At 44.2% G+C, this 13,530-nt stretch overlaps 2 protein-coding genes and 1 long non-coding RNA gene across 5 annotated transcripts in view; 2 read left to right on the top strand and 1 right to left on the bottom strand.

Moving 5' to 3' along the window:
- Nucleotides 1-13,530, bottom strand: part of LOC308595857 — a 95,629-nt gene that overhangs the window by 25,254 nt on the left and 56,845 nt on the right. Inside the window, exon 2 of the long non-coding RNA XR_014012130.1 lies at nt 4,201-4,925. This is a non-coding gene — a long non-coding RNA (uncharacterized lncRNA). The remainder of the gene's footprint in view (nt 1-4,200; nt 4,926-13,530) is intronic.
- LOC308595650 (uncharacterized protein) overlaps nt 1-13,530 on the top strand; it is a 302,145-nt gene that overhangs the window by 5,905 nt on the left and 282,710 nt on the right. The window lies entirely within an intron of this gene.
- The window catches only part of LOC308595609 (uncharacterized protein), a 131,833-nt gene that overhangs the window by 3,326 nt on the left and 114,977 nt on the right, over nt 1-13,530 (top strand). For 2 of the 3 annotated variants that reach the window (XM_081210056.1, XM_081210058.1), the window contains exon 2: nt 1,277-1,419. Coding sequence is in view for 1 of the 3 variants with exons in the window: in XM_081210057.1 (XP_081066183.1) it covers nt 2,084-3,562 (1,479 nt within the window). In the remaining 2 variants the exon portion in view is untranslated. Of the gene's footprint in view, nt 1-1,276; nt 1,420-1,955; nt 4,772-13,530 lie in introns of those variants that run through there. The other variant, XM_081210057.1, reaches the window with a different exon arrangement.

Below are 13,530 nucleotides of genomic sequence, written 5' to 3' on the forward strand. Positions count from 1 at the left end.
CAAGGTTGTGTCATCTGCATATCTGAGGTTGTTGATATTTCTTCCGGCAATCTTAATTTCAGCTTGGGATTCATCCAGCCCAGCCTTTCGCATGATGTATTCTGCATATAAATTAAATAAGCAGGGAGACAAAATACAGCCTTGTCGTACTCCTTTCCCAATTTTGAACCAGTAAGTTGTTCCATATCCAGTTCTAACTGTAGCTTCTTGTCCCACATAGAGATTTCTCAGGAGACAGATGAGGTGATCAGGCGCTCCCATTTCTTTAAGAACTTGCCATAGTTTGCTGTGGTCGACACAGTCAAAGGCTTTTGCATAGTCAATGAAGCAGAAGTAGATGTCTTTCTGGAACTCTCTAGCTTTCTCCTAAAGGAAGATCCTTTAGGACCAGTGATATGTGGTCTAGGCGGCTGCTCCCAGTTACTAGTCCAGCTGTCACATTCTGAATTAGTTGCTGTTACTGTTTCACCTTCAAAGGTAGCTCCATGTAGAGCGCATTGCAGTAGACCAAGCAGGAGGTAACCAGAGCATTGGCCACCCTAGTGAGACAGTCTGCAGGTTGGTAGGGTCTGCCTGCCCCCTGTCCCCCAGGGACAGTGCTTCTGTCTTGTCAGGATTCAACCTCAATCTGTTAGCCGCCATTTATCCGCAAACCACCAAGGCCACCAACACAGGCCATTCACTATCTTCACTGGTTCCAATTTAAAATATAGGAAGAGCTGGGTATCACCCACATGCCTCTGAACACCCAGCCAAAAACCCCTGGTGATCTCTCCCAGCGGCTTCATATAGATATTAAAAAGCATGGGGAGAGGACAGAGCCCCGAGGCACCCCACAAGTGAGAGCCCAGGGGTCTGAACACTCATCCCCCAACACCACTTTCTGGACATGGCCCAGGAGGAAGGAGGGGAACCACTGCATAGCAGGGTCCCCAGCACCTCTAGAGGGTAAAGAAGGATACAATGGTCAAAGGTCTCCAAAGCCGCTAAGAGATCCAGCAGAACCAGGAAAGAGCATTCCCCTCAGACTCTAGCCCATAGAAATTACACTCTGGATTTCTGTAGATTTTCCTCTATAGCATTTTATTCTCCTGAAGATGACTCAAGAGGAAGCGAAGGAGTGCACCAAAGTATTACGACTAGAGTTTTCCTTCTTGAGGAGCTCCCTTCCCAGGTTGACGAGCCCCAGCTGCCTTCACTTTCCTCTGCAAAATGGGCAGAATCTGCCTTCTTGACTGTGGGATTCACTGTTGTTCTCATCCTCTCCATCCACCAGGGCTGCCTTCACCTCAACAGAATTCCCTAATACACCAAGGATTTGAGACCCATCAGCTATCCTCACCTGGTTTAGCCAGCCAGTTGAAGCCGTTCCTGGGATTGTGGCCCCTATTCCATCCTGACAGCTTCTGGAAGAAACAGGTGAGAGCTGAGTGCAAGCTGGGGACCAATGGTGGATAAATTACCCCATAAGGTGCATGACATTTCCCCCGCCAAAGGTACTACCGCTTCCCTAACACCCCATGACATCGTATGATTATGATCTTTAAGACAGAACAGGAATAAATTCATGTCCCCAGAAATACACAACTTCAGGCCATTAGTGAATCAATACTATATTTCCAAGGTACTACATATTCCACTAAGTACAGTTTATCATTTTCCCTAGAATATCCTGCTTTTCAGTGTCATTTTAGGATAGTCCTGTGTCAAAAGACGGGCACGAGATCAGACAGCACATCGTTCTTTAAAAAATCAAGCTGCTTTATGAACATTGGTTGAGGATTAGGAAAGGTTGCTGGTGCATTACTATCATTTGACATGGCAATTTCATTTCCTGAAAGTTGGGAACATGGGTAGGAGGTGAGGGAATGTAGGAGACGTTGAAATAGGAGAAGGTGCTAATGGAGCTTGATGTGTTCTCTTTCCCTTTGTTCACTTCCTTGAAATCAAAACAGGATTCCCTTTCTTCCCACTCTGAAGAAGGAGATGGAGAAGACAGTCAAAACTCTAGAGGATTGGGTACCTGTCCCACCCATTAGGAATAGAGATTAAAATGTGTGAAATGCGGACAATGCATCATTGAATGAGCACACATAGTTCACATCAACGACCTCCAACAGGGGAGAAAACATTTAATGGTATGGAGTGTGGGAAACGTTTCACTGATATTGGAAAACTTAGAACACATCAACAGACTCACACAGGGGAGAAACCATTTAAATGCCTGGAGTGTGAGAAGAGTTTTAGTATTAGTGGAAGCCTTAGAAGACATCAACAGACTCATACAGGGGAGAAACCATATAAATGTATAGAGTGCGGAAAGAGCTACAGTCAGAATGGACACCTTAGAACACATCAACGGACTCATACAGGGGAGAAACCATTTAAATGTATAGAGTGCGGAAAGGGCTTTAGTGATAATGGAAGCCTTAGAAGTCATCAACGGACTCACACAGGGGAGAAACCATATAAATGTATAGAGTGCGGAAAGAGCTTTAGTGATAATGGACACCTTAGAAGACATCAACGGACTCACACAGGGGAGAAGCCATATAAATGTATAGAGTGCGGAAAGAGCTTCAGTCGGAATGGAATCCTTAAATTACACCAGCGGATTCACACAGGGGAGAAACCATATAAATGTATGGAGTGCGGAAAGAGCTTTAGTGATAATGGAAACCTTAGAAGTCATCAACGGACTCACACAGGGGAGAAACCATATAAATGTATGGAGTGCGGAAAGAGCTTCAGTCAGAATGGAGACCTTAGAAGTCATCAACGGACTCACACAGGGGAGAAACCATATAAATGTATAGAGTGCGGAAAGAGCTTCAGTCGGAATGGAATCCTTAAATTACACCAGCGGATTCACACAGGGGAGAAACCATATAAATGTATGGAGTGCGGAAAGAGCTTTAGTGATAATGGACACCTTAGAAGTCATCAATGGACTCATACAGGGGAGAAACCATATAAGTGTATCGTGTGTGGAAAGAGATTTAGGGACAGAGGATATCTTAGAACACATCAACGGACTCACACAGGGGAGAAACCATATCAATGTATCGAGTGTGGAAAGAGCTTTAGTCATAGTGGAAGCCTTAGACTACATCAACAGACTCACACAGGGGAGAAACCATATAAATGTATTGAGTGTGGAAAGAGCTTTAGTAACAATGGAAGACTTAGACTACATCAACGGACTCACACAGGGGAGAAACCATATAAATGTATTGAGTGTGGAAAGAGCTTTAGTAACAGAGGATATCTTAGAACACATCAACGGACTCACACAGGGGAGAAATCATTTAAATGCATGGAGTGTGGAAAGAGCTTCAATCAGAGTGGAGACCTTAGAAACCATCAACGGACTCACACAGGGGAGAAACCATTTAAATGTATCGAGTGTGGAAAGAGCTTCAGTCAGAATGGAAAACTTAGAACACATCAATGGACTCACACAGGGGAGAAACCATTTAAATGTATGGAGTGTGGAAAGAGCTTCAGTCAGAATGGAAATCTTAGAAAACATCAGCAGACACACAGGGGAGAAACCATGTAAATTTATGGACTCTGGAAGGAGCTTCAGTCAGAGTGGAACCCTTGATTTATGTCAACAAACTCACACAAAAGACAAACCATATAAATATCAGGAAAGTAGATAGAGGTTCACTCTTAGTGGAAGTTCAAAATCAACATGAAGAAGTTTAGGAGTTGAAACCCTTCAGACCATCAACAAACTCAGAGAGCATAAGCAGTTTAAATGAAAAGACTGCAAAAAATGCTTTATTTATAATGGAGTATTTAAGGAACAGGGACGCAGGTGGCGTGTGGTAGGAGCTGCAGTCAGAGTGGAACCCTTGATTTATGTCAAGAAACTCACACAAAACACAAACCTTATAAATATCAGGAAAGTAGATAGAGGTTCAGTCCTAGTGGAAGTTCTAAATCAACAGACTCATGGACAGGAAGAACTTTAGGAGTTGAAACTCTACAAACCATCAACAAACTCAAAGAGGAGAAGCAGTTTAAATGAAAAGAGTACAAAAAGTGCTTTATTTACAATGGAGTCTTTAAGGAACATCCAAGGACTCTCACATGGAAGAACCGATTTTGATGTCTGGAGTGCGGGACGTCTTCCTCTCGGAGTCCACTCTTTTCTTCACAGAAATGAACTCAGAAGGAATCAGTCATTAACACATGTTGTGTATGCGAAGTTCTGGAATTTATGTGTAAAACTGTATAGTAATGAAATATTGAAGGCAGTGTCAAACAATGTGATTATAATCTAAGATGTAAAGTACCTTTTGATAGAGAAGGGGTGAGGGTTTATCTGGGTTTCTGGTGGTCAGTGAGGATTAGGGCCGGGCGATATATTTTTCCATATTGGTTTCTAGACCACATCATGATAACCTTTCAAAAACAATTGATATGGCAACACCCCACAGATCACAGTGTCTGGGATGCTCATTTGCCTGGAAGCAGCCGGCAGAAAGCTTTGCTTCGTGAAGCCCCAGCAGATGCCGAGTTGCTGACTTCCCTCCAAAACCACATGAAGCGAAACACACACATCCATTGCCCTGTGTCCTTCCAGCCTCTTTCCTCCCTTCCTCCCTTCTGCCGGTTTGTGTGCCTGACTTAGATATCTTGTGTGGTGTATTTTTCTATTGCTGAAACTGGATTTGCTCTCAGGAGCTAAGTTTTGTGCCTCACTGGGGACCCAGTGAGAACTGTATGCTTTGAAAGCTCAGTAAACTATTACTGAAGAACTCCTACTGCCTCTGTGTGTGTTTTTGAGCTCAGCGTGGGAATTGCTCTACACGTGGCCCCTACCCTGCCGATACTTGGCTCATGCCCTGCAGTTGCTGTACTCAAGAATGCAAGATGGGTGCATCTGTGTGTGACTTGCTTTTGCACCAAACTCTCTCACCACCACATGATCTCTGAATACTGCTTCTTCACTAGAACTTCTCCCTGCCTCCTACATGTTCTGAAGAAAACTTAAAATGCTGTAATTTAATGGGAGATTTCCCCCAAGCCTTATTGCAAGAGGGGGAAGGAGGGGCTGCAGGTACCACGGAAGTCTCCTGACGGGCCCATCTTCCCTCATGAACCCCATGGGGCAACCCCAGAGCTCCTGCTTATTCTGGGGTTTGGGGAAGATAGTATTGTTTATGTTTTGTTGATGATCTTCTGATGTTTTGGAAGAATCAGGCTTTGTTCCAAAGCACCTAGCTCAGCTGAAAGAGCACTTTGACATGAAGGATCTTGGTGAGGTATCCAACTATCTTTCTCTGCAGGTGGAGAGGGACCAAGCAGGTAATTTTCTGGTACAGAAAACACAGAAAATTGCTGATGTATTAACCAGGTTGAATTTGGTTGATGCAAACCCAGCAGACACACCGATGGTGACAGGTTACCAGGTAGATAGTACTGCTGAAGCGTTTTCTGACACTACGCTGTACAGATGCATTCTAGGCAAGTTGAATTTTATGGCTAGATGCTCAAGACCTGACATATCTGTAAGCACTAACCTGCCTAGCAGACATGCCAACAATCCTACTGTTCAGGATTGGAAAGCTCTGAAGCGCATAGCCCGCTATTTGAAAGGGACTATGCACTACAGGCTGAGGTTCACCAGTCAGAAGACTGGAGGTCTTGAAATCTTTGCAGATGCTAGTTTTGGAAGTGACACCACGGATGGTACAAGCACTTCTGGAGTGTGCTACAAGTATAACCACTGTCTGTTTGACTTGCTGTGCAAGAAGCAGACGACAGGAAGCCTAAGTTCCTGTGAAGCAGAACTCAATGCTCTGCCATTTTCACTCATGGATTGTGAATGGTTGATGCAACTGTTTAAGGACATCAGAGTTTCTGTGAAATGTCCTATACAAGTGTATCAAGACAATAGATCCTGTTTGGCTTTGCTGAACTCAGAGAGTTGCAAGCAAAGAACCAAGTACTTGCAGATTAAGTTACATCATGCAAGAGAGTGTATTCAGAAAGGACTCATTCAGGGAGAAATGTAAAGTATTGCACTTGGGCAAAAAAAATGAGAGGCAGAAATACAAGATGGGTGACACCTGGCTTGAGAGCAGTACATGTGAAAAGGATCTAGGAGTCTTGGTTGACCACAAACAGTTGGTTGAGCCAACAGTGTGACGTGGCAGCTAAAAAAGCCAATGCAATTCTGGGCTGCATCAATAGGAGTATAGCATCTAGATCAAGGGAAGTAATAGTGCCATTGTATTCTGTTTTTTTAATAAATTTTTTATTAACGTTTCAAAAGTTTTTATCACAGCAAAGACAAAACAAAAACAATAACATAAACAAAAAAACAATATAAAAAGAAAAAAACCCATATAATTTCAACCCTTAATTTCTTATAACTTACTTTCCCAACTTCCTCATACCTCCCCTTTCTGTATCCCAATTTCTGACTAAATTTTTCAGCAAATCCTTCCCTTACTTTTAACTTGATTTTAATGTTACTTATTTTCTTTAACTTGACCGTTACAGCTAATAACCACATATTTTCTAATCCAACGTCATTTTAACATTCATTAATTTTACAATAGGGACGCAGGTGGCGCTGTGGGTTAAAGCCTCAGCACCTAGGACTTGCCGATCGAAAGGTCGGCGGTTCGAATCCCTGCGGCGGGGTGCGCTCCTGTCGTTCGGTCCCAGCGCCTGCCAACCTAGCAGTTCGAAAGCACCTTCGGGTGCAAGTAGATAAATAGGGACCGCTTACTAGCGGGAAGGTAAACGGTGTTCCGTGTGCTGCGCTGGCTCGCCAGAGCAGCGATGTCACGCTGGCCACGTGACCCGGAAGTGTCTGCGGACAGCACTGGCTCCCGGCCTATAGAGTGAGATGAGCGCACAACCCTAGAGTCTGGCAAGACTGGCCCGTACGGGCAGGGGTACCTTTACCTTTACCTTAATTTTACAATATTTCTTTAAATAGTCCTTACATTTTTTCCAATCTTCTTCCGCTGTTTCTCTTCCCTGGTTTCGGATTCTGCTCGTCATCTCTGCCAGACCCATATAGTCTATCACCTTCATCTGCCATTCTTCCAAGGTGGGTAGATCTTGTGTCTTCCAATACTTTGCGATGAGTATTCTTGCTGCTGTTGTAGCATACATAAAAAATGTTCTGTCCTTCTTTAACACCTCTTGGCCGACAATACCCAAGAGAAAGGCCTCTGGTTTCTTCAGGAACGTATATTTAAATACTTTTTTCAATTTATTATAGATCATTTCCCAGAACGCCTTAATCTTTGGGCACGTCCACCAAAGGTGAAAGAATGTGCCTTCATTTTCTTTACATTTCCAACATTTATTATCAGGCAAATGATAAATTTTTGCAAGCTTGACTGGGGTCATGTACCACCTATAAATCATTTTCATAATATTTTCTCTTAAGGCATTACATGCCGTAAATTTCATCCCGGTGGTCCACAACTTTTCCCAGTCAGCAAACAATAATGTTATGACCAATATCCTGTGCCCACTTAATCATTGCAGATTTAACCATTTCATCTTGTATATTCCATTTCAACAGCAAGTTATACATTCTTGACAGGTTCTTAGTACTGGATTCTAACAGTTCAGTCTCCAATTTTGATTTTTCCACCTGGAAGCCAATTTTCCTGTCCATCTTAAAAACCTCCATTATTTGATAGTAATGAAGCCAATCTCTCACTTTTCCTTTTAATTTCTCAAAACTTTGCAATTTCAATCTGTCCCCTTCTTGTTCCAAAATTTCCCAATATCTCGGCCATTTAGCCTCCATATTAAGTTTTTTAACAGCTTTTGCCTCCATTGGTGACAACCACCTTGGAGTTTTACTTTCCGACAAGTCTTTGTATCTAATCCAGACATTATATAGTGCTTTCCTGACAATATGGTTTTTAAAACCCTTATGAGCTTTGGCCTTGTCGTACCACAGATATGCATGCCACCCAAAAATATTGTTAAAACCTTCTAAATCCAAAATGTCAGTGGTCTCAAGAAGTAGCCAGTCTTTCAACCAGCAGAAAGCTGCTGATTCATAGTAAAGTTTAAGGTCTGGCAGGGCAAATCCGCCCCTTTCCTTTGTATCAGTTAATATCTTAAATTTTATTCTGGGCTTCTTGCCCTGCCAGACAAATTTAGAAATATCTTTCTGCCACTTCTTGAAACAATCCATCTTGTCCAATATTTGCAATGTTTGAAACAAAAACAACATTCTAGGCAATACATTCATCTTTATAACCGCAATTCGACCCAACAAGGAAAGCATCATATTTGACCAAATTTCTAGATCTTTTTTCACTTCTGTCCAAGATTTCTCATAGTTGTCTTTAAATAAGTTCAAATTTTTGCTGTCATATTTATCCCCAAATATTTCACTTTCTTAACCACAGTTAACCCTGTCTCATTCTGAAACCTTTCTTTTTCAAATGATGTTAAATTTTTCTCCAATACCTTCATTTTAGACTTATTCAATTTAAATCCTGCTACTTGACCAAACTCTTGAATTAGTTCCAAAACCCTTTTTGTACTAGATTCAGGCTCTTGTAAAGTAAGTACCAAATCATCTACAAATGCTCTCAGTTTGTACTGTTTGGCTCCGACCTGCACTCCTTTAACCAACTGGTCCCTTCTAATCATGTTCAGCAAAACCCCCAGGACTGATATAAAAAGTAGTGGAGAGATTGGGCATCCCTGACGTGTCCCTTTTTCTATCTTAAATTCTTTCGTAACCACATTATTTACAATAAGTTTTGCTTCTTGTTCAGAGTATATCGCACCTATACCGTTTTCAAACCCTTGGCCTACCCCCATCCCCCGGAGATTCTTCATCATAAAACTCCAAGAAATATTGTCAAAGGCTTTCTCAGCATCCACAAATATCAAAATTGCTTTAGTGTTTATGTTCACTTCCAGCTTTTCCAAAATATCAACTATATTCCTTACATTATCTGATAAATGTCTTCTTGGGAGAAAGCCTGCTTGGTCTCTGTGAATCTCCTCCATCAAAACTATTTTCAGCCTTTTTGCTAAAATGTCAGCAAAAATTTTGTAATCCACATTTAATAACGAAATAGGGCGGTAGTTTTTAAGTTGAGTCTTTTCCGTCTCCGTCTTCGGTATAAGTGTGATGTAGGCCTCTTTCCGCGTAGTGACATTGTATTCTGCTCTGGTCAGACCTCACCTGGAGTACTGTGTCCAGTTCTGGGCACCACAGTTCAAGAAGGACACTGACAAACTGGAACGTGTCCAGAGGAGGGCAACCAAAATGGTCAAAGGCCTGGAAACGATGCCTTATGAGGAACGGCTAAGGGAGCTGGGCATGTTTAGCCTGGAGAAGAGGAGGTTAAGGGGTGATATGATAGCCATGTTCAAATATATAAAAGGATGTCACATAGAGGAGGGAGAAAGGCTGTTTTCTGCTGCTCCAGAGAAGCGGACATGGAGCAATGGATCCAAACTGCAAGAAAGAAGATTCCACCTAAACATTAGGAAGAACTTCCTGACAGTAAGAGCTGTTTGACAGTGGAATTTGCTGCCAAGGAGTGTGGTGGAGTCTCCTTCTTTGGAGGTCTTTAAGCAGAGGCTTGACAACCATATGTCAGGAGTGCTCTGATGGTGTTTCCTGCTTGGCAGGGGGTTGGACTCGATGGCCCTTGTGGTCTCCTCCAACTCTATGATTCTATGATTTTATGATTCTATAGGTGTCCTACATGGCAGGAAAAGAAATTCCTGCTGATCTGTTGTCTAAGGTTGTTAACAGAGAACAACGTAAGGTTTACGTACAGAGGTTGCAATTGGGTTGAACCACAGGTACTAAAGGTTACACGGAAAGGGGGAGGATGTTAGGATATTTCCGTTCCACCTTAAAAGGGAGCAGGCTTTGTGAGTCACAGAGTCTGCGTATTTCCTGTTCACAGGATGTTTCTGTTTTGATAGAGCTGTTCTCTCTCTCTCTATGCCTGAACACGCAAGCAGGCAGTCATGTTTTTTCCTTTGTTCTGACCAACGCTGAATAAACTTCTAAATAATGCTCTCCTGCGTGCATCTTTCGCTGTGCGGATTTCTGCTGATAGAGCGTGCATCAGCTCTGGAATGTGGCAAGCTATTTTCTGGAGCTCGTGTCGCTAATTGCTGATACTGTATCTACGGGAGATCCATGGATCGTCCGGAGGCGACGTGGGGGCCATGATGGGCTTTTTCTCCCTGGCAGTATCACAACAGTTATATCTTTAAAGTTTAATATTACAAATATTATGCCTGAATGTATCCTTTCAACTTGACAGCTCAGGGAAGTTACCTAGCTTTAAAAATAATATCAAATCATCTCCTTTCCCAGTTTCCTCCATTCCAAAGCTATTTTCCCCTTGCAAAAGGACTCCAGGACGTTCCCAGAGGTGACAATTGCTGGGCTCATTGTTAGCCAAAGGAAGCCAAATCTCATCACCTGACTCGCCTCAGGCTCCAGACATGCAAAGGAACTTCTATTGTACTTTTGGGTGGTGGTACTTAAGAAGAAGAAAAAGAAGAAGAGTTTGGACTTGATATCCCGCCTTTCACTCCCTTCAGGAGTCTCCAAGTGGCTAACATTCTCCTTTCCCTTCCTCCCCCACAACAAACACTCTGTGGGGTGAGTGGGGCTGAGAGACTTCAAAGAAGTGTGACTGGCCCAAGGTCACCCAGCAGCTGCATGTGGAGGAGTGGGGAAGCGAACCCGGTTCCCCAGATTACGAGACTACCGCTCTTAACCACTACACCACACTGGCTCTCTATATCATAGACATATTTATCTATGCTAATCTTATACCTGAGTCTTGCCCTGCCATGTCTGCTTATGCTAATCTTGTACCAAGGACTTGTCTGGACATGTTTGCCAAGGTTAACCCCTCCCCTTTTGTGACATGTCAGTGATGCTGTATGAACTGTATTCTGGGATATGGTGGGAAAGTTTTAAAAGTCTTTGTCACCCCATCCTCGGGGTTCAAATTTGCTCTTTGAACCTATTGCTCAATAAACTTTGGTCTATAGCTGTTTGCTCCAGTTGGCTGGACTCCTTCCTTTATTCCGCAGGGACCCGCGGGCTCTGCCCGACCAGCTGGGGGACTGAGCAGCCTCACACCTAGATTTTCCCCTAACAGTTAGGTCCAGGTCCCTGTTCGCAGGGAGTTCTCAGTCGTTTGGGGTTCATCGCTCCACCGTATTTGCGTTCAAATTTGCCAAAATTGTTCACCATGCCTTGTAACAGAGTCCATTCCTCCTGTGAGTGTGGGGAACCCCGCCCCCATTATGAGCTCCTGCTTAAGTTGTTACACAAGGGGGACTCCCTGCCCTTCCAACATGTTGCAGGAGCGTTCAAGGAAAACAGAAAGTGAGAAATCTCCTGTTTCCTCACAGCCTCAGCCCCCCTTGGCCAAGATAGAGACAATAAAATACAAGGACATACACAGAACTGGGAGTCTGCTGTTGCATGGGGGTGGGGTCCCTACACTCACTCTCTCACACAGAGAGACACAGACTCTCACACACAGATGGCCCTCCAGCCCCAGCTCCCTTGGCTGAGCTGGAAACACAAGTCTCAATGCAAAGCACACAAAAAGAGATAGAGACAATAAAATACATAGACATACCCAGAGATGGGAGCCCGTTGTTGCCTGTGGGGGGTGGGGTGGGGGTGGTTTCTGTTACAAGAATTTTAAGGTCTTAGATATATAATAAATGTTCATAAATGTACCAAGCAAACACGTACATAAATATATAAACCACATGTCCGAAGCAGAACAGCAAGACAGTCCTGAAATCCTTTTGACTCCCCCGCTGACCAAATGTTTCTCTGCAAGGAAGGAGGAGGTGAAAAAACCTATCTGAGGATGTACAAATTCCAACGCACTTTAGTTCTGTGCTGCTTCACTCCCTGCATGAATTTTACCTGGGTGTCGGGGCTGTGTGCGCAAAAGCCAAAGCCCCATTTTTCCCCTTAACACAGGAGTCACAGAGTCCAAGCCGCTGCTCAATGTGCACCAGTACCTAAAACACAGGCGGATCTATCTTGTGGCGTGGGGTGGATTTTGCAATGTAAACATTTTGGGGTGGGAGACCCCACTTTGCAAGTGGGTTGCCGGGATCCGCCCCTCTCCCGCTCTCCTGATCCCCAGAAGGAAGAAGGGAGGGGGGAAACCTTCCTCTCCTTCCCCCACTCAATTCCTCCCCTCCCGGCACATCCTTCTCTCACCCCGCCCCCATACATTGCACCTCCTCCTCCTCGCCATCCGACTTCTGTTCCGGGAATGGGAAGGGGGAAGAGCCCCCTCCCAAACTGCCTGCTTATCCCACAAGTGGAGCTTCTGCGCCGGATTGCTGCTCTGTGCCGTAGCTTTAGTGGCACATGCTCTCGGAAAGGGAAGAGGTGCGGCAAGGGACCCCCCCAAAAAAAAACATTGATGTTGCAGGAAAGGAAAGGAGAATCACGAGCGAGGACAAAGAGGTAAAGGGGTCTCAGGGGGAGGCGACAGAAGGATCCAGAGACCCCCTCCAGCTCCCCAAAGCGCCTGTTGTGGATCTGGATCCCTGCAAGCATGCTGCGAAGGGGGTTTTCCTTGGACCCTTAGGAAGCCCACCCAGGGGATCCCAACGAAGCCCCCTCGCCCCATTTCCCCGCGCAGGCATCCCTGGGACTGTTAACGGAAAAATCCGAGGGCTCCCTTCGACAAAAACAAAGACACCAACCAGGATAACTTGGAGCAAAACAGCAGCCTGTAGGCTTGGCCTTTATTGATCTGTTGCAACAGGGTGCTCCCCTCACTTGCAGGAGAGAGGAAGGACTCTGAAAAATTGTGTGCAAGGCCTTATAAAAACTTTTGAAATTGCCACCCTGTAGATCAGGTAACCTGAGTGTCCTGTCACCTGGCTGGTTCCCCCTTTCCCCCTCCCCATGATTACTTTCCAGGTGACAGAGGGGAGTCTGCAGTTTCCTGCCCCCAGAGGGAAGATCTGATCATTGTCCTTTGTTCCAGTCTGTGCTGAATCCACTCCCATATGCAAGTTCTTTGTGATCTTGATGGTCTTCTGTATAGGACCATCAGGGTCGGCATAGCAACTGGGCAGGGCTCCTGTGGATGTGCTGGGATGCTCAAGGGATTATGGCTGGCCTATATCAAACCTTCCCCATTTTGTAGTCCTTCCTTCATGGAGTAAAATAAAAGTGGAACAGTGCAAATCCGATGTATGGTTGATTTTCTATGAATTTATAACAGAAGCGCAGCGTATGTAGTGTTTTAGTGTGAGTGCGTGTGAAGTTTGTACAAACTGAATGATGTCATGGAACTTTGAAGTGTCAGGCATAGCCCTATTGGCTTTAGCCCAAACGTAGCAGAGTTTTCCTGCACAGCGAGGAAGCTAGTTGCGGCAGTAATGACTAGTCAGCTAGACTCAGAATAACTATTTACAGGATTTATTAAAAGGAAAAATAAAACCAGCAGAGTTTCTGCATACAAATAAAAGCAAAATAAATCCTCTCTTTCT

Source organism: Podarcis bocagei (genome assembly GCF_964188305.1).
Source record: "Podarcis bocagei genome assembly, chromosome: 10".
Taxonomy (NCBI): domain Eukaryota; kingdom Metazoa; phylum Chordata; class Lepidosauria; order Squamata; family Lacertidae; genus Podarcis; species Podarcis bocagei.